Source organism: Balaenoptera musculus, chromosome 6, assembly GCF_009873245.2.
Source record: "Balaenoptera musculus isolate JJ_BM4_2016_0621 chromosome 6, mBalMus1.pri.v3, whole genome shotgun sequence".
NCBI classification, from domain to species: Eukaryota; Metazoa; Chordata; class Mammalia; order Artiodactyla; family Balaenopteridae; genus Balaenoptera; species Balaenoptera musculus.
Genome location: NC_045790.1, coordinates 113679442 through 113707140, shown reverse-complemented (window position 1 = coordinate 113707140; position 27699 = coordinate 113679442). Strand labels below are relative to the sequence as shown.

Genomic DNA, 27699 nt, shown 5'->3' with positions numbered 1-27699 from the left:
CTCCCACGATGATGTGCCGGGTAGGGAAACGGAGAGCCGGTGGTCCCATCCCCAGGTCCCCAGCCTCAGCGAGCTTGCAGCTTGCAGGCCGGTGGGAATGTCAAGGAAACGGACCTCACGGAGGGACAGAGAGGGTGCGGGCTGTCGTGGGGCACAGAGAAGGCCCAGCCAGGCTCGGGGGCGTGTGTCGGGGGCGGTCGGCCGCCTGCCCACAGGGGCCGCTTTGGGGCTGGACCTTCCAGTGGAATGCAGAGTGGCCGGTGTGGACGACGGTCAGAGCTGCAGTTGGCCCGGGATGGGGACGGCCTGTGGGCAGGCTGGGCGCTGGCAGGAGGAGATGACTCGGTGGGGGGCAGGGGGGAGGGGAGGGAGGGCGGGCCTGGCTGGTTTTCTTAGGAGCTTGGACTTTATCCCGAGGGGGATGGGGAGCAGGAAAGGGTTTCTAAGCTGGGAGTGACCTGATGGGGGTGGATGGGGGCGGTGCCAGGGCTCTGCTCTACACTGGGTGGACGGAGGCTGAGGACGGGCCCATCAGGCAGGGGTCTCCGGCCAGTGAGAGGGGGGCCTGGGCCTTCTGGGGCCTCCTCTGCGGGGGTGGCAGCTTCATCGGACCCCGAGCTGCAGCCTGGAGTCAGGCCAGGCCCTCCTGGGACGCTGCTGGCCGAGTGCTGCAGAACAGCGTGTGCCGGGCAGCCTTTGCCCCGCTGGCGGGCGGTCTGGGGGTGGCGGACCCGTGTTTTCAGGGAAGGTTTCTCTCGACGCAAGCCCAAGGAGCGCGGGGCAAACTCCTCCGCTACTTTCCCATTCCTCAACGCACGACTCCTCTTCACGGCTGCTGTCAATATCCGCTCCCATCTCCCTATTGCCGCAGTGGCCGCATACACAATATTTAAACCACATTGGTGGATGACAGAGACGTACGGATATTTTTAATCCCAACAGGCTATTACGGTTCATATCATGTCTGCCAAATAAATATTATGAATCATTTCCCGTTATCTTTCTGGGGGCAAGTTGACTACATCAGTGAGATTGCACACAGCGGCTCTGCCCTGCATATTTATCCACCTCTTATGTACGTGTATGTGTACAGAGAGAGATTTATGTAGCAATTGTCGATAATAAATGCTCCCGGTAAAACACATTATCTTCTTGCGGTGTCTGGAGAGGGGCATGCCATCTTCAGAGCCAGGCCCAGGATGGGATCGGCACCCCAGCCTGGGACTCTTGGCCTGAGCCCTTCTCCTGAGCTCCTGGGATATGTCAACATTGATGTCCCTGTTGATATGTTCTCATTTCATATAAAAAAGGCTCCACGATTAGCTGGCTATTTTCTTCTATTTTATAGAAGAAGAGACTGCGGTTCAGAGGGGGCCATGTGAGAACTGGTGGCTGAGCCGGGTGAGGCTTCCTCCTCCTGGTACCCACCCTAGCACCCAGTTTTCCAAGTCGGCTGCCTGGCCCTTCTCTCTGGACTCGGGTCTTACCATCCACACACCAGTGAGAAGCAGGGAGGTGGGGCAGTTCACTGTGAAGGCAAGAGGCTGAGGTGGGTGGTTGTCCTAAGAGGGTCTGACCATCAACCTCTATTGTGAATCTGTTGCCTTCGGTGCTGGAGCCGCTGCATGACCTGGAGCCAGTCACTGCTCCCCTCTGCCTCAGTATCACCATCTGTGAAATGGGGAAGCAGGAATCTGTCTGCAGGGCTGGGGTGGAGTTGGTGGAGAGGGTGCCTGGCAGTGTGTGGCAGACCTGGCACCAAGAGGTCCCAGGAAACACCAGTGTCTTCCTCTGCTGGCTCGGAACCCTCTGGACCACCTGGCACACTCTAACCCCCGGAGCTGCCTTCCGCTCCTCCTTTCCCCCCTCCCCCGTCATCTGTGACTCCTTCCAAGTGGCCTTGGGGTTTGGAGGGAGCATCTTGTTGGAGGCCTCTGGAAGGATCCCACCAGCTCTTGCCTGGAGCTGCCCTGAAATCCCGGTCTTTCCCCACACAGCAGCCCCTCTCCCCTTAGGCCTGTCTCACATGAACTGGTTTGCCCAAACTGCCTTTCAGCTTCCAGAGGTTTGGAAAGAGGCTCCCACACGATGGAGGTAAGCTGCCTGCCTTCAGTGCATCTCATTGAAACAGAGCCTAACCTTTCTCTGGCCTGCTCTGGTCTGGGTGTATGGGGCCGGCTGTCCTTCAGGGCTGGCAGCTGCCTGTAGATGGGAGCAGACATTTCACAGAAGGCGTCCTCTCCTCCACTGCGTTTCCGCCCCCCCCCCTCCCCCCGCCGCCAATCCCTTCTCTTCTCCATACTAAGCAGGACAGACTAGAGGCTGAGGACGGACACGTAGCTTTCCCGCACTCCCCCACACGATGGAGAGACAGGGCAGGACTCAGGGCAGCTCCATCTGTCTCGCCATGTGAACTCAGGTGAGCCCTTGCCTCTCTGGGCTTCATCCCCACCTCCTAGCTTGAGTCATCTGTCACCAGGGACAGAGACTGTCGCCCCCAAAGGAGCCAGAGACAGTGAGAAAGTGCCCTCCGGGCTGGGGGACTTTGGGACAGGCTGGAGTGCCTAAGCCCCTGTCCTACCCGATGGGGGCCAAAGGCCCCAACCCCCTGCGAGATCCTGCTGGTTGCCAGCTTGGGATCACACGGACTCTCCCTTGGGTGAAGGAACCGGAAGCAGCCGAGGTGCCCCTTGGTGCCCCAGGAACTGCTGGGAGCCGTCCACCCAGACTCCAGCCTTGGGGGCCCCAGCCTGGCAGACACCGGCCTTTAAAAATATTATTCACCAAGTGATTCCAGAGACCGTTTACAAGACTGAGCTGAGACAGGCGCATGGACTAAACCAAAGTACCTTAAAAAGCATCCTTCGGGAGGGAATAAAAAGCTCCAAACAAAAAACAAAACCCTCTCAGATCCCAGGTTGTAAATAGATGGATATTACTATAAAAATATTTTTGGCTGCAGGAGCACATGGCAGGAAGGCTGGGGGTGGTTTTTTCCATGGTTAGCTCGGACCTGGCTACTCCAAATGGGGCAGCCACTGTCCCGGGCGGTGTCCTGTGGGATCATTTGCACCAAGGCGCCCCAGCTCGAGGGGGAGTGAGAAATAGAAATAACAAGCAGCGCACACATTTTTCCATCAAGGAGCCCGGGTGTTTGCCCCCCTCCGCAGCCGGCTCCCCTCCCCACTCCAAGCCAGCCGACTCCTGGAACACCCCTGCCCCCTGCCACTCCCGAACCCCTGCAGATGGGAAGGGGAGGCTGAGAGCAGCTCGGCATCTGTAGGCGCTGAGGATGGATTGGAGCCAGGTCTGCGTGGCTCTGGACCCCAGGCTCCCTTCACTGTCCACGCGGTCTCCTGGAGCCCTGGGTGAGGTTGGGGCTTCGTGACACCTTCGTAGGTCTCTCTTAGGAACAGATGCCCCTCTTGCATCCTCGGCAATCTGGGTATTTGTGCCTTGCCCGGCGTGAGGAACCCATATGGAAACTTGCCTGTGTGTGTCTCCCTGGCTCCAAGTGCCAACAGTTCCAAAGGGAGTCTCGAGTTTTCCAGGGCAAGGGGGAAGGGGCTGGGGGAGGGTGGATGTGTCTTATTTCCCCCCGGGCCGGGGCTGCCAAAGGGCCTAATTCACCGTCTTATAATAATAGCGATAACAGTAGTGGCACTAACTATCACGAAACTCCTCGGGCCCAGACTCTCCCTGCGTTACCTTGTTTAGTCATCTCCATGACTCAGCGGGAGGGGGTGGCCGTGCCCACTTTACAGATAAGGAGACTGAGGCACAGGGAAGGGAGTGACCTGGCCAGGCCACACGGATGGTAAGAGGCAGAGCTGGGATCGGCCCTTGCCTGTTCATCCGGGACCACACCTCCACATGAGTACCCTGGGCACAGGGTCTGGCCCCTTGGTAAGGGCTCAAGAGATGTTTGTTGAATGAACGACTGATCCACGGCAGTGGAAGCACCCCCCACCCGTCCTCATCCAGCAGAGCACGGATGGGCTGTCCACACGGGATGTGACAGGAAGGCAGTGCTGCACCGCAGGTCACTGGGGGGGCAGGGGAGCCCGTGCAGGCTCACACCCTCAGTGGCCCAGAGGTTCCAAGGACAGGCCTTGGGTTCAAACGCTGCCTTCGTCCTCACTGCAGTGTGACCTGTTCCGTCGTGTCACCTCTCCCGGCCTTGCTGTCCTCATCAGTCGGGTGGGCTAGCAGTGCCCCCTGCCCATGGGCTGTTGGAGCTCTCCTCCTTGTGCCCAGTGGGGCCCCCGAGTGGCGAGGGCATCTGGCCTCTTCTTCTCCGGCAGGAGTGGCGAGGTCTGACGTGGGTCAGGAGGACAGGCCGGGAGGATGGGGTTCAGATGGGCCACTGACGCTGTACGTGGCTAGGGCCACGCCAGAGGTGACGGAGACAGGCCTGAGAACTGCGGCTGGCACACGGCACGCACCCCAGACGTGTCAGCACCCGTGTTTGCTCCTTCTCATCCTTTCCCTGGGTGCTTGCCCGCCCCCAGCCCTGGCAGGAGGAAATCAGTTGTAGAAGCGGGTGGCTGTGCTGGGGGAAGGGGGAGTGCGTTTGTTGTGATGACAGTAGATGAGGACCACACTTACACAGGCTGATGCTGGAGGGAGGGGCAGATGGGTCGGCGGCCCAGGAGCCAGCAAAGACGGGGCTTTCTCCGTGAGGGGATGGGGCACGGATCAAGCAGAGGCTGGGGGACAGGACAAGCCTGGGCTGTGGCCTGTGCTGGGGGAGGAAGGGCTCCCCAACCAGCACTTGTCCCACAGCGCCCCGCCTCAGGATGCTCCAAGTGACCCGAGGGCCTCCCTCCTGGAAGGGTCTCAATGGCCTTGGTGGGATCCAGCTCCTGGCTGTCCAGTGGGAGGTGGTCTCGTTGCTCCCCCATTCCACAGAGGGGAAACTAAAGCCCAGAAGGGTGGTGAGGCTGGCTTGAGGTCACACAGGTGACAGTGGTGCACCAGGCAGTAGGACCCCCTCTCTTGTGAAGGGCTGTGGTTGTCCCTGGGCAGCGGTGACGGCCATCCACAGTCATCACCTCCCTATCAGTGCCCCCTGACCCGGGGGCCACCACGTGCAGCCTGTGTGACCTTGGTAAGCCCCTCTGCCTCCACCCCCCACCCCAACGAGCCTGGGTCACCATTGGGAATATGGGTCTAGCAGGGGGCCGTGAGGAGGGCGGCGCAGCGCTGGGCAGCCGGACACAGGGACGGCACGGCAGCGCCTGGCCTGCGCCTGCTCAGGAGGCTCGGCTCCGCGCAGGTAACTCATACCGAAGCCCCAACTCCAGCAGCCCGAGCGGTCGGGACAGGCGTCCTTCCTTTCGCTTTTAAACAAACAAGTCATGAATTTAAAAGCCAGGGCAGAGAACTGTCCAAGGCGTAAAAATAGCCACCGGCCACTAAATCAGCACCCAACTCTGGTCAGCTGGTCCCCAGCCTGGTGCCTTTAAAGAGGGCTCCCAGAAGCCAGGGCCACAGTGCAGCAGAAGCGGGAGCCCCTCCTTCCCGGTGGGCCAGCGGTCGGTCCGTGGGGGCGGGGCCGGGGTGCCCTTCGATCTCTGCGATTGCCCTGAGTGTGAAAGTCGGGGGCGGACTGGGGGCTCCAGAAAATAAAACACTCCCCAGATGACGGAGCCGAGCCTGTGCTCCCGCGTCGGGGCTCACGGCCACTCGGAGCCTCAGTTTCCCCACGTGCCGGCCAGGGTCGGCGCACAGCGCCGCCGGCCGCTTTGTGTGGCCGCCCAGACAATGGCCCGGCCGTGCCGGGCGCTCCAGCCAGGCTCTCCGCCTGCTCCGCCGGGTGGTTTTTTTTGGGGCAGGCCGGGGAGGGAATACTGCTCCCGCCCCGCCCCCCCCCGCCCCTGCGCCCCCGCCCCCTCCCCCGCCGCCCCCGCGCGGCTCCGGGGAACCCCTGGTGGAGGGAAACTTGCAAGTTTGCACCGCGCTCGCTCGCTAGCTCGCAACTCCGCGGCTGGGCGGGCGGCGCGCGGGGGGCGGGGGGCGCGCTCCGGGCTGCGGAGGGGGGGGGGAGCGGAGGGGGCGGTGCGCACCGGGCGGGCGAGGGGACCGGCGGGGGGTGCGCTCCGGGCGGGCGGGGCTGGGCGGGCGCGCAGGCCGGGCGGGCGGCGGCGCTGCGCCGAGTCCGCGCCCGTCGCGGGCCCCCCGTCGCCCCCCCGCCGGCGCCGCAGCGGTCGGAGCGGGGCGCGGGCGCGCGCGGCGGGGGCGCGGGCGCGGGCGCGCGGCGGCGGCGCGCAGCACAAGTAGTTTACATTGTTGGGCGACTTTTGCAACAACTCGCCGCGCCGCGGCCTCCGCGCGCCGCCGCCGCCGCCGCCGCCGCCGGCTCCCGCCGCCCGGGCCCGGCCGGCCGCGCCGGGGGCCGCCGCGCTCGCCCGCCTCCCGCCGCGAGGTCGCCGCAGACATGGACACCAAACATTTCCTGCCGCTCGGTGAGTGATCGCGGGCGGCGGCGGGGGCGGCGGCGGCGGGGCGCGTTCACGGCGCGCGCGGGGGCCCCGGCCAGCCCCGCCCGGCCCCGCGCCCCCCGCCGGCCCGCGCGGAGTTGGGGCGCCGGGCGGGAGCGGGTGGGCCGGGCAACTTTTACCCGGGCCGGCCGGGCGGGGAGGGGGCGAGGGCGGCTGGCGGCCCCCGGCCCGCGCCGGGCCGCCGACTTGGTGGCGGAGCGGGAGTGGGCAGCGGGAGGGCGGCGGGGCCGGAGGGGCGGCCGGTCGGCTGGAAGGGGGGGGCTCCTGGCCCCTCCTGGCAGCGGCCCGCGACCCCCGCCCGGGCGCCCATCTCCAGCGGGGCGGCGCAACTTGTGCGCTCCTAGCCTTCGGCCGCCCTGGCATCGGGACGGCCTCTGCGCCGCCGCCTGGGCTGCCGAGTCCAGCAGGCCGCCGGCCCTGGAACACTCCGGACTCCTCCTCCCCCAGAGCAGCCCGGGCGCGGGTGGGCAGGGTCGCCAAGGGGCCGTAAGACAGGGAACATCAAACCTGGGGAGGCCCCATTCCAGAAATGGGGCCCCTCACTCTGGCGCACCAGAGTGTTCTCCGGGCGTTCTCTGGAGCTGGCCCTGCACTTGGGGTGGACACCCTAGAGGCACGGAGGGCCGGTTTTCCTGTCCTCCCACTGCCATCCCACCCAGTGGCTTCCCTGCCCCGGACTGCTCTCCAGCTCAAGGCCTGGACCCACGGAGGAGGAGGAGGAGGGGGCATGGCTAGGTGCCCCGAGCCATCGTCCTCCCTAGGGTTTGGGAGCCAGTGAGAGGCCGGGAAGGGGGGAGGGGGTGGGGAGACTTTATAAATGAGCCCGGGAAAGATATTAATTTGGTGGTGGGGCCGGCAGCTAGGCTGTCAGGCTGGGTGAAGGATTTGTGCTGAATGGAAATTAAAGCAGCTGATTATGAATGAAACCCGCGGTCTATTGCCCCTCCTGCCTGCCCACCCTCCTGCAGCCCGGGGTGCAGTTTGGCCACCGGGTTGGCGGCCAGAACTCAGCACAGCTGCAGAGACGTTTGGTGAGATGGGGAGGTGGAGGGGAGCCGCGTGGAGCTGGCCCCCCTCCCCGGGATGTGTGGGCGAGGGTCTGAGCCCTCGGCGCCGGCTCATAGAGGGGCATATGGCAGGGTGACTGGGGCAGGGTTCCGAGTTTGTCAAACCTAAGAAGACTCCTTCCCTGCTCTGTACAGCGAAGACCTCCGCAGGCACCAGGCTGAGCACCCTCCTTCCTCCCCAGAGCCCCCAGGGTGGGCGCTCATGCCCATTTTGCAGATGAGAAACCTGGTTGAGAGAGACTGAAGCCACAGGCTACAAAGTGATGGATTTTGGATTTGAACCCCCAGCCCGTGGTGACCGTGTGTGTGGAGCAGGATTGAAAGCTGAGTTGTTTGACTTGCCACTGCCGGGCCTGGCGTGGGCCTGGCGGGGCCCCGTGTAGGCCGACGGCCTCTCCTGTCCCCCGTTAAAGCTTTGCACACGTGTGTGCACATACACACACACAGAGCATCCCTCTGGAACAAGAATGCTCAGCTCTGCCTTTGCTCCCCTCCTGGCCCCCGCGATGAGGCAGGGCCATGGCTGGGTACTTGGAGCGGGACAGGTCCCGGTCCCTGACATCCTGGGAGGGTCCTGGGAGTCAGCACACATAGGGCCCAGGCTGTAGGGTTGCTGTGCTGCAGTCCCCGTCAAGAGGAAAGGTCGCGCCCCAGGAACCTGGGTAGGTGTCGTGTTCCTCCCCCCCCTCCCCCCTTCCCCCCCCGCCGCCCCCCCTGCTGCAAGTAGGCTGGCTGGGGGAGCTCCTCTCCTTGACTCAGCCTGTGGCCTCCCAGGCAGCCCATGCCCCAGGCCTGAGTGGAGAGCTCTGGGCTCTGATTACACTTTATTTTTTTCTAAGCTTGTGACCAGCTCTGAAGTCCAGTGGAGTTGAAGGTCCATTTAAGCGGCTACTTGCCTAAGCCCTTTTGTCAACATGGCCTAATCCCTCGTTGGGGGTGAGTGTCAGGAGGCCCGGCTTGTCCAGGCGCGGCTGGCGACCCAGGGCGGACCTGGAGCTGCTGGGCAGGTGGCGTTGCCCCTTATGGTTGTCCGGTCACTTTCAGGGCCTTGGGCAGAGGGCCTGCTCCTTCCAGCACCCATCGCCTGGGGCTCGGTGGGCTTGGGTACTTGCTGTCACCCGCCCGGGAGTCTCCCAGCGGCTGAGCTTCCCAGTGGTGGCGGGGCGGGGATGAACCCAAGGTACAGATCTGGAGGCCAAGGAACTTGCCCAAGGCAGCCCCTGCTTCCTGCCCCTGCTGCTGCTGCCCAGGGTGGATCAGTGCCCGTGCCCATCGGGGGGAGACCTGCGCTGGCATCAGGCCGGACAGTGGGACTGGAATGCTGAGTCCGCAGTGTCCCAGGGTCTCAGACCCCAGACCCCTGGCTGCTAGTAGCCCATTTGCCCGGGGAAGGGTGGGGGTCAGTAGCAGAGCAGGAGGTCCACTGGTCACCCTCTGGGCAGCTCTTGGAGACCTGGGAGAGCTTGGAGCCCTGGTAAGGGGCATCTGGTAACATCAGAGCCCTCGGGACCCAAAATAGAGCACATTCCGGGGCCTCCCGAAATAACAGGGTCATGTGACTCTCTGGAGGCTGGGCTTGGAGGCTGGGCTTGGAGTCCGGCCTGCGAGGCAGTCCTGTCTTGGCCCGGGCACTGCTGACTGTTGGGGCGTTTGTTTTGGTAAACTCTGGAGGGGGCTCTGTTTGTTGACGGGGGAAGTGTCAGGGTGAGAAAAACAGCCCTCAGATGGGTGTGGCCGTGGCCGTGGCCTTGCTAGCCTGCATCCTTGCCTGGGGTCGGTTGCCTGTCTGATGTGCCTGGGCCCAGCGTGTCGCCCTGACCCACTCTGCCCGCACATGGGTGGGGCGAGCTGGGGACCCCCAGGGGGAGCCACGGAGGGCGGGCGGGCAGCGCTGAGCTGGGGTTTGGCGGAGTTGAGCCGGCAGCCCTGCTCGCCCCGGGGCAGCTGCTGGGGGCCTGATCCCAGCTCCACCGGCTCTTCCAGCTGCGCCTGTCCTTCCGGGCCTGCGGGGAGCTGGGCCTCCTCCAGGAGGCCCTCTGCCTGCCTTCCCCCGGCCCCTGCCCCACCCCCTCTGTGGGCGGGTTTCGGTTGGTGGTCCTTGTCTCCCGTCCTGGGGGCTGGTGGTGGGATTACTGTGTGGTACAGAATGGGGCTGGGTGTGGGTACCACGGGCTCTGGCATCAGGAGAGGGGCCGCTCGGTGAGTCACGGGGGGACAGACTTGGGCTGCACAGGAGGTGGTGTGGGGTCGGGGGGAAGGCCCCAAACGCCTGCCCAGAGCCAGTGGAAGCTGCCTCCGGAGTTTCATTTTCTTGGCTTGCCCGGGCTCTCTCCACAGTTGGTGTATTTGCACGGTAGGCGGTGGTCTCGAGTAAGGCCCGTCCTCTAGGAGAAGAGGGCTCCTGGGCCCGACTCAGCTGCTGTCCGTAGGACAGAGCAGAGGCCACTGAGCTGGCTCAGGACAAGACCTGATCCTCCTTCGCTTTTCCACCCATTCCTAGTTTGCCAGAATTTGTCTTTGGTAGCTGGCTCTGGTGACCAGGGCCTTGAGGTGTCCCATCGACTGGTCTGTTCCTATGGGAACTGACTGCAGGCAGGGTTAGGGATGGGCAGGGGTGCCGGCCCTTGAGAGCCTGGGTGGTTGGTGAGGTTGGTGTCCACTTGGGGATCACCTTCAGTACCTTTGCCCTGACGTGCACCGTGCAGGTCTGTTTCCTGGATGCTGTGGAAGGTGCGGGGAGAGGGCCGGTCCCCTCCCCTGCCCTGCCTGCACTGCTTACGTTTTCCAAGGAGCCGTTCCATCTTCACTCTCCCTTCCTCTCCTCCTCAGGCCCCTTTGTCACTTGCCCCCCCTACCTGCTCTCTCTCGAATGACCCGGCCATTCCCGGGGAGAGGGTGGGGGGGTCCCTGGGAGCTGCACCTTCCTGGGGGACTGTGTCCTCTGGTGGGCTGGTGGTCAGGCCACTGGGGATCGGGTCCTCTGTCCCTGCTGCCTGTGTGTGTGGCCTGCCTGCCGGCCTCTCTGAGCCTTAACTGTCCATCTGTAAAATGGACACGTGTGTCGGCCTTTCTACGGTGCTGGCGGAAAGGCAGCCCATCTTACTTCAGGGGCGTGTCTACCTGACGGCCCTTCTTCAAAGGCAAGGCCTGTGGCCAGAGCCTCCCGGTGTCCCCTGCCTGCATCAGCGTGGGGCCCGGTTCTCGAGTGTTAGACTGAAACAGGACCACAGAGCAGAGGCATGGCTGCTGCTGTCAAGGCTGCAGGACCCACGCTGGAGAGGAGGGCTGCCCCCGGCCCCGTCTCCCACGCTGAGCGAGCACCGACGTGGCCCCTGGTCTGGGCGCCCTCAGCCCTGCTGGGTCCCTGCTCTGTGCACCCTCCCCGAGGCCCGCAGGAGGTGGTGGGGCGAGGGCCTCGCTTGCACGCCCACCGAGCCTGGTGCGGGATGTTCCGAGCAGTCGTGCCCCCGTGCTTCACAGACGGAGAAATTGCACCCTAGAGTTACAAAGCAATCGTCTAGCTCAGCAGCCGAATGAGCCTGATGGAGCAGAAAACAGCTAAATAAAATTGGCCCGGGCCGACGCAGGGGAGAGTGGGGACACACACGCGCATGGCGGCCCCGGTGTGTGCACACTCACGTGGCTGGAGCCGTGCGCTCGCTCTAGGCCCTGCAGCCGGGCCCTGCCTGCGCTGTGCCTGGTGCTGTCTGTCCTGTGTCCCTACGTCTGTGTGTCCTCTCGTCCCTGGGACCCGCGTCCCTGCGTGAGTGAAGCAAGTGAACGAGGCGGCCGCTCAGGGACACATTTCCTTGGTCTCCAGAATCCAGATGGGCCTCCTTGGCCCACGTCTGTCTCACGTCTCTAAATCTCTTCTGACGTGTCCGGGGCACTGTGTCGTCCATCCGAGGACATGATGGCTCCGTTCACTGGGCGCCTGCTGTGTCCCTGGGCCTCGGTTTCTAGGACCTCGTGACAGCCTCGTGGGGCCCACGGAGATGTGAGGTCCGTCGCAGTCTTTGTGCCGCGCCTCTGGACGGTTCTGCCTGCTTTTTCTCAGCACCTTGGTTTCCCAGTCGCGGGGCCTGAGCACCAGCTGGGCCAGGACCAGTCCCTGGGGTGGGGCGCCGCTGTCCCCCGACCTCCTGATCCTCAGGTGGCGTCTTCAGAAGCCACTCTCCTGGCGGGGCCTGGGTCTGTGCCCCGTCCTGGCTCCCTGCGAGCCCTGTTATGCATGTCGGGCCCTCAGGTGAGTGAACGTTTTGTTCTGGGAGACGTGGTGGAGGTTGACGCTTCACTGTCCCCGTCTGTCCCCGTTCTGTCCCCGTTCACCCCTCGAAGGCCCTCTGGGGAGTAGAGACCCCGAACCTCCTCCGGGGTTGTCCCCGGCTGGGGGTGGGGCAGGGTCAATAGACTGGAAAACCACGGGCTGGGTGACAGCTAGAGGAGAAGCCTCAAGACCCCCGTGGCCTGGGGTCCCCGTCCCCGCCCCGCCAGGGCAGAGCTGTCTGGCAGCAAATTCCTGAGGGACCTGGTGGAGGTGCTGGGCGAGGACAGCCACAGCTGGTCCCCAGGGCGGGGCAGGGCCTCGCTTATCTCTGCGTTCCCCGCCGGCAGCGCACACGCATGTACGTGCACGTGACTGCAGGCCTCCACGCGTACACGCGCAACGTGCACACAGGTGCACAGCTGTGGACACACGTGCACGTACGAACACACGTGCACACACGCGCACGGGCCCTCACGCACCCACTCCCACGAGCGCACGCGCGCACAGACACGCGTGCACGGACGCGCACACGCGCCTGGCCTTCCCAGCTGATTCTAATAAAGTCTCAATGAGCTTTTCCTTAGAAGGACTCGGGCCTGCTGGCTGGCTTCAGTCCCCACGGCGCCCGAGGAGCACCTGCCGGGCGCCGGCCGGGTCCTGCTGCCCCGCGGAGCTGGCTGTGAGCGGGAGGGCGGCCGGGCTTCCTGTCGGAGCCGGTTCTGGCGAGGACTCTGAAGCAGAGGCAGGGTTGCGGCGGGTCCGGGGGAGGGGCGCTCCGGGGGGCAGGGTCAGCTGAGACAGGGCCCAGCGGCCCGTGTGGCCAGAGCTGGGAGAGGCGGTGTTGTGTGAGAGCTGGCTGGTTGACACGGTGACCAGGAGGGGCCCCGGGGCCCTGGGGTCGGAATTAGGCCTCCAGCTGTGTGCAGAGGGTGGGCTGGAGGAGAAGGGTCCGAGGTGGGCTTGGAGCCCAACAGGGTAGGTGCCCCTGTGAGTGGGCTCTGGCTGGGTCTCTCAGCACAGCGGCCTGCACTGGGGGCGGGGACCCCAAGTGGCTTCCTGGGGGGAGTCAGGCTGGGCCACTGGGTTGGAGATCTTCACCTCCCTGAGCACGGGGCTGGGAGAGGACGCCCCCCCACCCCCCAACTCCTGCCCGGCCCTGGCTCTTCTCCTCTCCCCTTCTCCCTTCCTGGCCCGTGGGCCCTTGGCCTGTCCTTGGGGACGTGCTCTCCACCCCATGGGCCCCCCATCACATCAACCGAGACGTTCCAGGGCCTGGGGCGCTAGTGGCTTCAGCTAGGGGGCCTGGGATCTCTGGGAAAGGTGATGGAACAGTCTGGAAGTCAAGAGGGCTGAGCCCAGTCCTGGAAGGACGTGTCGGGCCCGGAGCACCGAAGTTGGGGGACGGGCTGTCTGTGCCGGGGCAGGGCGACCGGGCCTCCTGGGGTCAGAGCAAGGACTCGAGGACCAAGGTGGGGACTGTCCTTGGGGCTGGGAAATAGGATGTTGCGGGGCCCTCGTGGGGCTGGAGCCACTGAGGGCCTCGGTGTGAGTTGTTGCCCTGGGGTTCCTCCTCGTGAGATGTTCACGGCTGGCCCTTGGCTCTGAGTTCCTGAGACAGGTGTGGGGAGCACCGTCAGTTGGGGCTGGGGACACAAAGAGGAGCCCTTGGTCTGCTTCCCGGTGACCCAGAGCCTGGCCCCGGCCCCCCTGCGCCTCCACGGGCTCATCTGAGCAACAGTGGTGTTTCGCCGTGCCTCGGTTCCCCTGGCTGTGCCCAGGGTTCGGGGCCGGTGGTGATGGGTCTCAGCAGAGGCCGCGGCCGTCCTGAGTCTGGAGCCTCCTGCGCGGAGGGGAGGAGAGGGAGGGGAGAGCGAGTTGGGCCCGGGCCAGCCGTGTGTAAACCCTGCAGTGGTCATGGATAAACCCCGCGGAGTTCAAAGCCGGCCCCGGTGCGGCCGCTGGGCTGTAATGAGGTTACTGATTCAACTGGCTTCCTGGTGCTGCCGCCCAGAACCGAGGAAGGCTGGGGTGCCCCGGGGAGGGATCTAAGTATCCCGTAATTGACCAATTTAGCTTAAGTGTCCGCACTGGCCCCGGGCAGAGGTCAGGTGGTGACAGCCCAGGTGGCCGGAGTCGCTGCGCTCACAGGCTCTCTGCCCGGCCCTCTGGAGCAGGCGGCGTCGGGCGGCTGGCCCCGAGCCCCTACCTGGAGGTCCCTGTCCCGGTCCCCTCCCTCCCGTCTGCGGGGCCGTGTCCTCCGGAAGCCTGAGTGCTTTTCCTGGCCAGAGCCAGCCAGGCTGTGCGCGGTCTGTCGCCTGTGAGCCGGCTGAGTGGAGTGCGGGGCGGTGGGCTCAGTTCTGGACTGGGTGCCGGGCTACCTGGGTTCAGCTCCGCCGCTTCTCATTCGGACGCGGGGTGACGACGCGGCCTCGTAGGGACACGGGAGGGTCAGCCAAGAGAGCGCTCACGGTGGGCTCCGAGCCGTCCGGGAAAGCGCCCGTGGTTGAGGAGTCGGGTGGAGGTGACCCACGACCGCCGTCAGTGGCAGCTCACCCCCCCGCCGTGGAGGATTCGCCTGGGACCCTGGCGAGGGGCTGGCGGGCCAGCCCGGCCCCCGCTCTCCAGGAGATGCAGGCCTGCTGTCCAGGGAACCCACCATGCTGGCTGTTTGGCCCTCAGAGGCCGGGCCAGGCGTTGGGCGGCATTGGGCCGCGGTGGCAGGGCGGTGGCCTGGGCTGAGTGCCCTCCACGTGGACAGGCCCTGGGGTGGGGCTGTTGGGTCCACATTTTGGGGATGAGGGCTTCAGTCTCGGGGAGCTTGAAGGATGCGCCCAAGGTGCCCTGGCTGTGTACCCCTGTGACCTGGCTTCATCTGGAGCGGCTTTGGGGTGCCCTCAGCAGAGGCTGTCACTGCTGCTCCCAGGAGAGGCCAGTATGGTTGAGCTCTTGGGGTGTCCCCTGAACCCCCTTGTCTTGCCCCACCTGGGCAGGCTGGTGGTCACCCCTCCCCCGCCTCCGGGGGGCAGGAGGGCCCCTCCCCTGCAGGGCTGCAGCCCGGGGTGGGGTGGACGGTCCAGTTGGCTCTCTGAGCAGCTCGCTGCATGCCCGGGCAGGTCCCTTCTCCTCGCGGGCCTCGGTTTCCCTGGGGCCCTCTGGCTGCCAGAGGCCTCTGCTCCTCCCTTCCTCGGCCCTGTTCCCCTGAGCTGGTGGCCTTGCAGTTGGGGTGGCAGAGCTGGGGACCCCCTCCTCAGGAAGTGGCTCTGTGCCCTCCCCGTTGAGGGGACAGCAGCTGAGCTGTGGGAGCTAGGAAGTCGGCTGCGGTGGGGAGTATGGTCAGTCCCGCCGGGTCCAGCTCTGGCTTTCACCTGGGAGTGTTATGGTGAGACGGTTTGGGGGTAAGCAGCGTGTCGGGGGGGGGAGTAACCTTACTGATGGGGGCTGGGCGGAGCGGGGGCAGGGCAGCTGCAGGTGCTGTCATGCCAGCCACCACCCAAGGCCGGGCCGGCCCCTTCTCTCCTTGGGCCCTGACATCCCCAACCTGGAATTCTCCGCGGGCCCCCATTGCCCCGGTGTGGAGCTTGGGCCTCTGCTCAGTGTCACGTGACCCTCAAGCCTCTCCCTCCGCATCAAGCACCGCTCACCCTGCTCTCTGGCTTTCTCGTGTTCAAAGCGTGCTGGTGTGATGAATGAGCGCCAGCTCTGAGCTGGGGGCCGTGTGGCCCTGGGCTGGCAGATTTACCTTTCTGGGTCTCAGTTGCCCCACCTGTAAACTGCCTGGGAAAGTCAGGGAGGCTTCAAAGAGGAGGTGATGTTGTAGTTAGGTTTCACGGGGTAAATAAGAGTTTGTTGGGTGGGCAGTGGGTCGGGGCCCTCCCTGGAGGATTTCAGAAGGACCCGGCTGCGCTGCCAGGCTCCTCTGGCTGGCCCGTTGCTGGCTGGTTACTGGTCTGTGCTGGTGAGGAGGACCCATGTGAGCGGGAGGGGTGTGGCCAGCCGCTCTGAGGACCCATGTGAGCGGGAGGGGTGTGGCCAGCCGCTCTGAGGACCCATGTGAGCGGGAGGGGTGTGGCCAGCCGCTCTGAGGACCCATGTGAGCGGGAGGGGTGTGGCCAGCCGCTCTGAGGACCCATGTGAGCGGGAGGGGTGTGGCCAGCCGCTCTGAGGACCCATGTGAGCGGGAGGGGTGTGGTCAGCCGCTCTGGGAGTGATGAACCTCGGGGGGAGGTAAGACTGGCAGTGGGCCTGGCTGCGACCTGGCCACCCCCAGCCTGGCGGCAGGCAGCCCCTCTGAGCCGTTTTCTGCGGACCCGATGTCCCCTCTGCTTCCCGGGCCCTGGGATGTCCTGGTCTGGAGCATGGCCCACGCTGGCCCACCTTGTGTTCTTACCCCAGCTCGGAGCTCCGGCTCCTGGGGGGGAGTGGCCAGGGTTGGGCCCCTCTCTGGGTGGAGCAGCCGGGGGTCCTTTCCCCACCAGCCTGTGTGTCCCCACATCCCTTGGTCCATCCCCGAAGTGCCCCTGCCCCCACCTCGTGGAGCCTCCTGCAGGAGTGCTGGGCTGTCTGATGGTTCCTCAATTCACCCCCTCCTTGCCTGGATGGAGAAAAATGGCTCTTACTGGGGCCAGAGTCCACAGGAGGTGGCGGAGCTGCCCCCGCCCCGCCCCTGCGCCTGGACTTTCTGCCCAGGATCAAGGTCAGGAGGAGGGCTAGGAGGTGGGGGCCTTGGGCAGTGAGTGCCAGGCTACTCTGAGCTCAGACGGTGGCGAGGCGGGCCACAGCCTGGGGCGGGGTGGGACAGCGCTGGTGGCCACCTTCCTGGGTCCAGCTGCAGGGGTGTGGACAGCAGGGACGAGAGCCGGGGCCTTCCCCCTTCCCTGTTCTGTCTCCCTGGGCAAAGGTCGGGGCGCCAGCCTCTGCCCCCAAGAGGCTGGTCCCTGCAGACTGCTGACGGGGGATGGGTGGCCCGCTCAGAGCCCCTGGCCTGAACCTTCCGGCTCTGCCACATGAACTTTGTGACTTGGAGCACGTTACTTCCTCCCTGTTTATCTCGGTTTCCTCATTTGTGAAATGGAAGGAAGGATGTTGGGCCGAGTCGGAGGTGGGAAGTACAGGGCTGGCATGTCGCTGCTCCACGGCCGGGACCCTTGGCAGACACCGCCAGTCGGGCGCGGCGCTTTCCCCGCGGGGCCTGAGACCGCGGAGCGCCCCTGCCCATCAATGGGCTTGGCTCACAGGTCTAGTTGGCTGCCGAGCGCACAGCACCAGGCGCGGCACCAGCCTCAGAAAGCGTTTGTTGACTGAATTAGTGCTTTCTGCACATGTCTCCCCCACCCCCTCCACTTCAGAAACGTTGTGGGGGGAGCCCACCCCTTGCAGAGTGACTTTGAAAGGCATCATTGTTTGAATCACCCTTCTTCTGGGGGTCCGTCCCAACTTTCAAGGGAGGGAAGTCCTGCTGTGTGTCTACCCTGGTGCTGATTCCTGGGCGTGGAGCAGGGAGAGCCCGGCGCCATCGACAGAGACCCTGCCCTGGAGGATCCCTGGGCCCAGCTGGCAGCTGGAAGCCCTCGGGGAGCCTGAGGCCAGGGTTCCAACCCTGGGTGTCCCCGTCCAGGGCTGAGCCTCCCACCCTCTCTGCTCTGCGTGCTTTAGATGCAGCTGCCACCTGCTGCTGGACGGGACCTGGGTGTCCCTTGGACTCAGTGCCCGGATGCAGCATGGGGGGTCGTCAGACCCAGATGACTGCCTGTGTCGAGACGTGGTTCCTTCCTCTGCTGCTGAGTACGTCTTGTTGAAACTTGGCTGGTGGGGCGAGAGGGTAGAAATCAAAGCCTGGCCGAGAGGTTCAGAGCAAAGCTCCCGCCTGCCAGCCGTCTGTTCATCCCTCTGTCCATCTGACTGGCTGTCTGTCTGCGGACGCCTGGACCTGCTGGTCCCTGGGGAGGCAGCGTTGAGTGAGGCTAAGCCCCCAAGATGGTGAGTGGTGCCTGGGGTCATAGGGACTGGGATGGACTGCCGCCACACTACCACTTGTGTCACCTTGTGCCAGAGTTTTTAAACCTCTCTGGGCCTCAGTTTTCTTATCTGCAAAGTGGGGCTGATAATGTGTGTCAGGGTAGATCACTCGTGGTTGACAAGTGTGGTCATGCCTGCTTTCACTGTTGGGGAGGGGACAGTGTGAGTGTGGCGGTGGGAGGACTACTGGAAGCAGGGCGGGCACAGGAGAAGGGGTTATCAGCTTGCCCTGGTGTTCAGTGGGCTGGGCTGTCTGAATTGGGTTGTGAGGGATGCATAGGAGTTTGCCTGGGAGAAGTCAGTTTCTGCGTCCTCAGATCCGCATGTTAGTGTTGTCCGTCTGAGACCTCCCACTCAGCGTTCCTTGAATCTGCCTGTGTGGCTGGAGCCGAGCCAGTGAGAGGAAAGGGTAGAGATGGAATCAGAGAGTGCGGAGAAGCCTATGGAACCTCTGCCCCCGGGAGGTGGAGCCACTGGAGGGTCCCGGGCCAGGGAGGGTGGCGTCTGGCCTGTGCTTGGTAGGAGGCTGTGCTGCTGTGTGAGAAGGGGGGGGGGGGGCAGAGGGCAGGGCAGGGGAGTGGTAATGAGGCAGAAGTGGTCTGGGGCCTTTGGCCTGAGCACAGGAAGGGTGATGCGCCTTTTACCAAATGAGGAAGACTCTAGAGGAAGGTCTGGGGGGGGCAATCAGGACTTTGGTGTAGGATGCAGCCTGACACCTGGGCCCGGGCAGCTGGGCAGTCTGGAGCACGCGCCTTAGGTTCCCACGGCCTGGCTGGCGGTCCCAGCTTAGTTCCGCAGGTGTAGATGGGGCTTATGGTAGCCTGGGTGCCTGAGAGTATGGGAGATGCTGTGGGCAGAGTGCACAGCACAGCCCGAGATGTCCAAGGCCTCTCTGGGCCTCCCTCCCAGGCTGGAAGGGTGGGCAGGCGTGCGGGCACAGCCGCCGGCCTGGGACAGGCTGCCACTGGGCGTTGGATCCCTGCCGACTTATTCCTGGCTCCCGTGGCTGGCGTGGGATGGGATTTATAAAAAGGAAACGCCGTGGTGCTCAGAGGGCCTCCTCTGCCGGGGTGCGATCTGGCTGCAGGACCGCGGGCACCTCTGGTTCTAGGCTGACCACCCCCCAATCCAGGTGCTGCCCCTCCGACCCCGGCTGGCACCCTCCCCACCCCAAGTCCCAGGGCCACGGGGCAAGGTCGCAGCTCCCGGTGCCCTTGCTGGCTGCAGGTCTCGGGAGAGGCGTGCTCCCCACGTGTGTCTCCGGCTGCAGCAGCCGCCCTGCCCGCACCTCTTTGCTGAGACTTATCTGCTTGTGGACAGTTATTGTGTCTCCGCGTTGGGCAGCGGGGACGCTCTCATGGCCGGCTCCCGGAGGGGGGAGGGGAAGGCTCTCGAGCCCGCGCTGGTCCTGCACGTGGCTGATAAGCTGTGGAGCTCGTTATCGGAGGGACAGCCAGGGCCCCCCACCCCCTCGGCGTCACGTCCGTCCTGCATCGAGGCCAGGCCTTGCGCTCTGCCCGGGCCCCCGGGCGAGGGGAGGGGGCAGGCAGATCATGGCCTTGGGGGAGTGAACGGGCCTCGTAGGGACCTGGGGGTCTCAGGGAATCCCTCCAGGGCTCTGGAGATGGCCTGCCCCGGACCTCCCTCCCCTGCTGACCCTCAGCCCCTCTTGGTGGCTGGCCCTGCGCGCACACACACACGCACACGCACACGCACACACACACGCACCCCCTCCCTGGTTTCTGAAATGACCGTCGTCACTCCCGTCGTATCCCTGGCTGTCTGGACTCCTCGCTCGGTGCTTGGTGGCCACTGGCCCACGCGCCTGTGTTGGGTGGGCTGCTGGCGTCCCTGACCTCGGGCTTGGCCCCCAGGACCTGGAGGCCAGAGGACCCAGGGTCTGCTCTTTTGTCCTGTGCTCTCACCCGTGGGACCCCCAGCTCGGGCTCTCCGGCCAGCTCAGAGGGTCTGTGGGCCGGAGGGGGCTGGGCAGCAAGGCCAGGACTGGGAGTGGCGTGTGCTGCCCCCCGCCCTCAGGGACCCCATCCTCCCCAGACTCTCCTTGGGGACTTGGAACCGGAACCATGTGGGGCGCAGAGCTCGGGCAGGGTCACTCCTGTGGCCGGGTTCTGGAGCCGGGGTGCACGTGTGCGAGCCTGTGTGTGTGAGCGAGGGGGTGTGAGCGTGTGTGTTCCGTGTGTCCACGCAGGCAAGTCCAGGCCAGGGATGGGCCCACGGTCCTCTCGGGCCGGCTCGCTGTTAGTTTGGGCCCCGAGGGCTGGGAGCCCCGCTGCCCGGCCGGCGTGGGCAGCACCCCGGGTGTGTGCAGGGAGCCGTGGGCGGGTCCGAGGCAGGCGACGCTCAGAGAAGCAGCGGGGCCGAGGGGCAAGTGAACCCCTCGGGAATTGGGGTTTTTCCCTGAGGGCCGGAGGATTGGGAGGGCCGAGAGCAGTTGTTCCAGAAAGACCTGGGGCTGTCGTGGGAGGGGGTTTGGGGCCGAGCAGTGCTGGATCAGACCAGCTGTGTCACCCCCAGACCTCCCCAGCCGGTCCCCAAGGGCTCACCCCAGTTCCCAGGCCTGGGCGAGGGGTTAGACGAATGTCAGACCCAGTGGTGGGGGCCGAAGGGGCCACGGGAGTGACAAGGGTCCTCTGAAGAGGGACACAGTGGGTGGGGGCGCTCGCCCGCGGCTCGTGTCCCACTGCCCCGGGCCCGGGCTCGGGCTGCATCACTAACGGCCTGCAGCTCTCCCGTGCCCTTTCGGCGGGCGCCCTCGGCAGACTTGGCCAGTCGATGAGCGTTGATCCAGCAAGTGCCTCCCTGAACGAAGCGGGTGGTGGAGGGTCCTTGCCTGCCAGGGGCGGCGCGGGGCAGGTGGTGGGATGTGTGAGCCGGAGCCTGGCCCTCTGGCTGGGGTGCCTTCTCTTCTGTGGGGTTCTGCACCCTGGGAGAACGAGCCGGTCTTGAAGCCAGGGTCAGTCGTGCACACTTTAGTGAGAATGAGCCTAACGCCAGCCCTGGAAAGGACCAGCAGGAAAGGATGAGAAGGAAGACTTCCTCTAATTGTGTGATAAGGAAATTGAGCTCTGAGCCAGGCCAGTGAGGGCCAGGCCTGGTCCTCACGGTAGTCTGGTGCTCTTATCTCCTGACTGCCCACCTCGGGGCAGAGCGGCGTGCAGATGGGGAGGGTCCCGGAGGGGACCCTGGCAGAGAGAGGTGGTGGGCCGGTGTTGCCGGAGCCTCGGGCAGGGCAGGGTGGGGGTCTGCAGCCCTGGGAGGGGGCCCAGCTCCCTGCCCAGGGTCCCACAGCTGATGAGTGGCAGAGCTGAGATTTGAACGCGGCTCTCGGGATCCCTCTCTGAGGCACTTCCTGCCCAGGGTGCACAGCTGAAGTCCTGGGAGGAGGGGGGATGTGGGGAGAGACATTCCTCGTCCGGGAGGGGCCCAGAGCTGAGCCCGCCCTGCTGGGCCGGGAGATGCCGTGTTTCCTACACAAACAACCGGGGCTGGCTGGAGCAATTTTATTTTTATTTCCTATTTTTACTTCCCCGTTGGCTCTTTTTAGCAACTCTGGGTTAGATGGGCCCACGCCCTCCAGTCTACACCCGGCTTCCTGGCTCGGGCCTGGGGCCTTGGGGAAGCCAAGTGTGTGTGCAAGACCCCGGTTCAGCAGCGTGGCTTGCACACCCTCGGTGGCGGGGAGCTCACTCTCTCCCCGGGTATAGAGTTCTGCAGGGTGGCCCCTTTCCATCCCCTGGGACCAGCCGTGGGGAGTGGGTGGTGGCAGTGGCTGTGCCCTAGCTCATGACTCAGTTTCCTCCCATTCTCCCCTGGTTCTCCGCTGGAAGTTGAGGTTGGGGGTGAAACCTCATGACAGAGGAGAAAGGGTGACCAGTGTGGGTGTATCTGCTGGGTGGGGTGGGCCAGGGACATGAGGGTAAATAAATACTCAGTGTTTCTGCCTCTGACTGGCTGGGCAGGGTGCCCCGAGGGCAGGGCTGGGCTTGGCCTCATTCAGACTGTATCTACTGCGGGCCCAGGCCCGACCCTCTGAGGGACCAGCTGTGCCAAGGGGTCGGCCAAGCCCGCCTCCGGGACGGGTGGGGGGGTGTTGGAGGGGCTGGCCCGCAAGGTCTTCCTGTGATGGGTGCTGCTGGCTGCGGGGGACGTGGAAACCCCAGGTTGGGGGCGTCTCCCCAAGGGCTTACGACCCGGCCTGGGGTGAAGGGACCCTCGCCTGCCTGCGTGGGCACGGCGGGGCCCTATGTTGGCATTTGGCGGTTGGAGGCCCTGACCTTGGGGATCAGGCCCGCCGTGGCTCCCAGGCCTGGGTGGGGCTGGGGTTCAGGTGGAGGGCCGGTGGGCTGCGGTCCACCAGGTGGCCTGGTGCCAGCCTGTGCCCAGCCCACTGCACTCTCCCTTTGCAGGTGAGGCCCGGGTTCAGAGGCCCAGCAGATCCTCGAGGCCACATAGATTGTGGGCGTGGGGCCGCCTGTCCCGTGTATTTTGAGGTGCAGAGAACCAGGGTGCCACTGCCGAGGCCCCGCAGGTGCCGGGGCCCCAGAGCCCGAGCTGGGAACACTGCATCTTGCTGTCTGCCCCAGGCCTTCAGTGGGGAGGGGCTGGGCAAGACGGGCCGAGCCATCGTGGCCAAGGGGCAGGGTTTATCCTGGACCTGCTGCGGGCCTGAGCACTTGGCGAGGGGCTGTGAGGTCAGAATAGAAGGCCCACGTGGTCCTGACATTGGGGAGCTGCTCGCCGGGATGGGGACGCGGGACACAGATGTTTTCCATGCAGACAGGTCCATCTCATCAGCACTCATAGTGTCCATGTCAGAACATGGACCAGTGAGTCTGGGTGAGACCCCAGCGTGCCGCTGGCACCTGAGGACACAGGGCTCTGCGGGTGGGGAAGGGCTGCCAAGGTGAGTGGGGATGGACAAAGGACACAAGCTGGGTGGGAAGGCCGGGGCCTGGCCCCGTCCTCCTCTGCACCCAGAGGTGCCCGCCACTCCACCTGTTGGCAGTAAGGCAGGTGCCAAGCAGCTGGTTGATCCTGGACTCTGTCCTGCTGAGCCCCACTGGTACCTGGGACCCTCTGCCACCCCGTAGGTGCTGGGTGGGCTTCCTAGGCTGGCATGGGCAGCCCCAGCAGTGCCCAGACATACCTGGTAGGTCTGGGATTCTGACTTGAGGGGCCAGTGGAGGGCGCTGAGGGAGGAACCAGCCCGGCCTCTCTTCTGGCCCTTGCTGCCCTGGCTGGCCCAGCCGGACTCGGCCGTGGCTGTTGTCCTGTGCCGAGGTGGCCTCTCCTCCTGGCGTGAGTGCTGTGGCTGGGGTGATCCTGGAGGTGTCTGGCGTGTGTGCACGTGTGGCTGCCAGGATTGTGGGGAATCTCTTGATTAGAGAACAGAAAACCGAATCCCGTGGCCCAGGCCGGGGTGGGGGGGGCACTTCCTCCCTGGAGAGGCCCTAGAGATTATGGGATTTCTACCCGCCCCGCCCTGGGGAGGTGGCGTGGGCAGAGGGCCATCTGGCTGGTGGGGCTGCCTTGTCACTGCTCTGGTGAGGGGTTCCTTCTATGAGCCTGGGAAGCCACGTGTGGGCTGGGTGGCCCTGGCGTGCTGCGGGGGGAGGACTCATGTGCCTGGTTCGGGTCCCCACTCAGCCCTTTGCAGCCGTGTGACCTGGGGCAGCATCTCATTCTCTGAGCCTGGACTTTGTCATCTGTGGAATGGGGTGATGACACTTACTTCTAGGGTGGTCGTGAGGGTGAACTTAAGGAGGGCCGGAACTTTAGTTCTCGCCTGGGAGCAGGGAAGAGCAGAGGCTGGGGGCCCCCCTGACCCTCGGTGTCCTCATCTGCGGGCTGGGGAGAGGAGTTTCTTGCTCTGGTGCTGGGGGGCCTGAGGCTGCCCCTCAGTGCTCTGCGGCACCCAGTGATGGGCTGGGCCATGGGGGGAGAGGCGGGCGTTCTCCCCTGGGAGGAAGTGTTTCCCTGGGAGGGGCGGTTTCAGGGACCGCTGGTTCCAGAACCTTCTGGGGCCCAGGAATCTCCCAGGGCCAGGAAGCGAGAGCCATTGCCAGGTGCAGCCTTGACGCGGACTTGGGGGCTTAAGTCCCTTGTCCAGTCCCCACTGGCTTTCCCTGCTTAGTGTCCTGGGCAGGGGAGTGCGTTCAGGTGGGTGGCTCTCTGGTGGGTGGGCTCGGGGGACCAGCCCCCCAGCCCCAGCGAGCACGGCCCCAAGCCGTGGAATGGTGTGATTCCGGGTTTGCTTCTTCCTTCAAGCAAAGAGGATCTTTCGAAACCGTGGGAAAGAGCGTTTCCTCCCCAAAGCCGGGTGCGGGCGGGGGCTCGGTCAGCAGATGTGACGTCCCCGGCGCCCGCTTTCCCTTCTGCCCTCCTGCCTGCGACACTCACGGGCCCATTGCCGGCCCTCGTGGGCCCACCAGAGTGGGGTGCTCAGGCCTGTCAGCTCTCCCCCCAGACCTGGCAGTCTCCCTCTGGGGCCCCACGGGCGGAGCAGAGCCCCGAGAGGTCCCTGCTGGGCCGCGCCGTCTGCGTTCCCACCTCTGAGCCTTCACGCACGCTGTTCTCTCTGCCTGGCGGGCCCGCCCTGCCCCTGCTCCGATGCTTTGTCCCTGCAGCCTGACTCCAGTGCCACCCCACCTTGAAACAGTCCCCAGGCCTGAGCCCGATGTCCCTGCCTTCTGAGGGTCCCTGCTCCGGGCCCCAGGAGGGGATCTGGCCAAGTGTGGACTAGTACACCCTGTCCTGTCCCCGGCCCCAAGTGGGTCCCTTCCAGTGCTGACAAGTGAGGGTGCTGTGGCTTACGTCCCGGGGACGGGGTGCTGGGGCCGGGAGGGCGCGGGAGCCGGCTCTCTCAGCTCCCGTCTGGCCCGGGGGTAGGGGGAGCTGGGCGCCCGCGTGCTCAGCTGCCTGCCTGCGCTGCTGGAAGGGGTTGTGATTTGGGTCTCCCCCGCCCCCGCCCCGGGCTCCTGACTCAGCAGCTGCAGGGTGGGGGAGACCGGATTTCTCGACAGAAACCCCGACCCGGGGCACCCATGGCCCAGATTTCTTTTGTGAAGGTGGGAAGTCGAGCCCTGGGTTCCTGCCTGGCTTCCCGGCAGGAGACCGGGTTGGGGCTGGAGCCAGCTCGGGGCTCCGGGGCCCACTGCTGCCGTGGCTCCTGGCCTGCCTCCCTGCCCTGCTGGACTGCCCTTTCCCCTGGGCACCACCCTCTGTGGCTCCCGAGTGCCCGCGGGATGAAGTTCTCACTGCCGCCTGGCCCTGCTCTCCTCTGCCCTCCCTGCGTCCCTTTGTCCTCAGGAGCCACGCCTGCTCCCTCCTCCGGGTCCTGCCCACGCCGCCCCTTCACCCTCCAGCTTCCTGCTCTGTCAGGTGTCTGCATATACTAGGCCTCCTCCGGGACGCCCCCCGGGGTTAGGTCCTCTCCACCCCACAGCCACAGTGCCTGCTGTCCCGTCGCCCTGGAGGGAGTGACGGATCTGGGCTTCAAGGCCTCATCAGCGTCAGCGCTGGCCCCATAGTCAGACCGTGGATGTGGAGTTGGGGCGAGCAGGGGAGCGATGACAGCCATGGAGGGTCTGGGCCGTGTGGAGAGTTGGGGTCTCGCATGCATGGGGCCTGTCGCTTAGGCTGCTTGAGCAGGAGGGCTCTCCGCCCCGGTAGAGCATCTGGTGGCTCCTCTTTGCCTGGAAAATGGAAGTGGATGTGCCCCAGGGGGTGAGCGCCCAGTCTTGGCAGGGCCTTGGGCAGGGGCCTCGGTCTCCTTACCTGTCAGGTGGGGGTAACGACTCCCGCTGGGGTCCCAGAGCTGATGTTTGCACAACCTGAGGTTCTGCCCAAGGAATGGGGCTGCTGGGAAGGATGTTGAAAGTTTGGGCCAAATCTGGAGATGGGATTTTCATGTCCCCTGGGCCATCAGCGGTGGGGGCACCTGGTAGGCTCAGGGCCCTTCCAGCCGTGCCCCGGGGCCAGAATGGAGATGGCCAGCCAGGGGGTTTGGCTCCTGGGGTTGAGAAGCTATTGTCCCTGCTTCAGTGGCCTCCAGCAAGCAGGGGCCAGGGCCACTGGCTTGGGTCTGGTGGGGATGCACCTCTGTTGCTCTGATGTTGTGTTCCTCGCCTGGCCCTTCCTGCAGGGTCTTCATTCAGCGTCTGAGAACAGCTCTGGTGTCCCCCCACCCTGCGGTGCCCCCAGCATCTGCCACCACCGGCAGTCGCCTGCTTGACCCCTTAAGGTGTTTGTGAAACATCAGCTAGGAAAGGCTCTCCCCCGCCAGCGGGGAGGGCGAGGCGGGAGAGAACAATTGAAGCTGAAATTAATTGTGCTGTGTGCTTTTCCTCCTGTCCCCTCACTCTGCCCGCTCGCTGTCAATGCATAATGCATGAAGAGGGGAAGTGAAAAGTAATTAGAGACTCGACTCTCGGCCAGGTTCATTCATGACTAAATCTGGGTCAACTCCTGGCACAGATGAGCGCGCCGCGTGGTGGGATGGGGGCAGTGCTGCTGCACCTGCTTGGCGGGCTGTGCTCAGACGCCCCTTCCTACGGGAAGCCCTCCTTGATGCCCCCCTTAGGAGGGCCTCCCCCACACCCACGGCCCCGTGCCTTGTGCGTCTGATGGTGTCTTTCCCCCACCTGCCCTGTAAGGACCGTGTTGCGAGTAGGGGGCGGCGGCTTGTCGGGGTGGGGCACGTGGGGGTGACACCCAGAGTGATGCGATGGCGTCGGGCCACACGGGGTCTCCTTGAGGTGCTTGCTCACTCGTTCTGAAGCGCTTGACCCTGATCACGCTGTGGTCTTTAAGCCCCTCCCACGCTGCCGTGGTCCTCAGGGTGAAGTCCCAGCCCCGGACCTGGCTCTCATCCCTGCTCCCGGGGGACCAGCTGTACCGATCTGCTTCCTGTTGCGAGAATGTTCCCAGCCCTTCCCCTGCTCACAGCCTTTGCACATGCTGTTCCTGCCTTGGAACGCCCTTCCCCGGGTCGCCCTGCAGCCACTGCTGCTCCTTCCGGTCTCGCGTGGTTGTCACCCCCACGGACCCCCGGGCTGCTGTGGCCTTGGCTCCCCCCACTGTCACCCTTGGCCACCCGAGCCTGTTCTTTCCTCCTGAGGCCCTGTGCATCCTGCGAGCGATTAGCTGGCGGGGCTCCTGTCTGTCCCCTGACGGGGGCACGTGCGCTGGGGCTTCGGGGTTCCCAGGGGCTGTGGGACCTGCCCAACTCCTGGTGCCCCCTCCCCAGGTCTTCAGCGCAGGGGGTGAAGGAAGAACGTGGCTGGGGGCAGGGCTGGGCTGCCCAGGGACGAGCCCCCACTGTTGCTGCCCTGCCCCCTGCCGCCTCCCCGCAGGCTTGCGGAGCCTGGGGTGGTGGGAGGTGTCGGGGCCTCCCGCATTGGGATGGTGTCAGGGTGGGGTGATAGCTGGGCCTGCGAGACCCCGTGTCATAGGGGGGAAGACAGGGCCAAGGGGAGGTGCTTTGCGTTACTCAAGGCCACTGGGGGAGGCAGGGAATGTGCTGCCCCTTGGCTGCACTGGCCAGAGCTGGGCCCCGGGAGAGGACCTTGGCTATGGGGGAGGGCCCTGTCCTGGGGGGGAGGGTCCTGTGCTGGGGGGAGGGCCCTGTGCTGGGGGGGGGGGTCCTGTGCTGGGGGGGAGGGCCCTGTGCTGGGGGGAGTGCCCTTGGGGGGAGGGTCCTGTGCTGGGGGGGAGGGTCCTGTGCTGTGGGGGGAGTGCCCTGTGCTGGGGGGGAGGGCCCTGTGCTGGGGGGGAGGGTCCTGTGCTGGGGGGAGTGCCCTTTGCTGGGGGGGAGGGTCCTGTCGGG

At 65.2% G+C, this 27699-nt stretch overlaps 1 protein-coding gene across 2 annotated transcripts in view; it reads left to right on the top strand.

Moving 5' to 3' along the window:
• Positions 1-6320: 6320 nt before the first annotated feature.
• The window catches only part of RXRA (retinoid X receptor alpha), a 101286-nt gene continuing 79907 nt past the window's right edge, over positions 6321-27699 (top strand). The window contains exon 1 of one of the 2 annotated variants that reach the window (XM_036854988.1): positions 6321-6467. In XM_036854988.1, coding sequence (XP_036710883.1) covers positions 6440-6467 — 28 coding nt within the window. In that variant the 5' untranslated portion in view covers positions 6321-6439. The remainder of the gene's footprint in view (positions 6468-27699) is intronic. The other variant, XM_036854989.1, reaches the window with a different exon arrangement.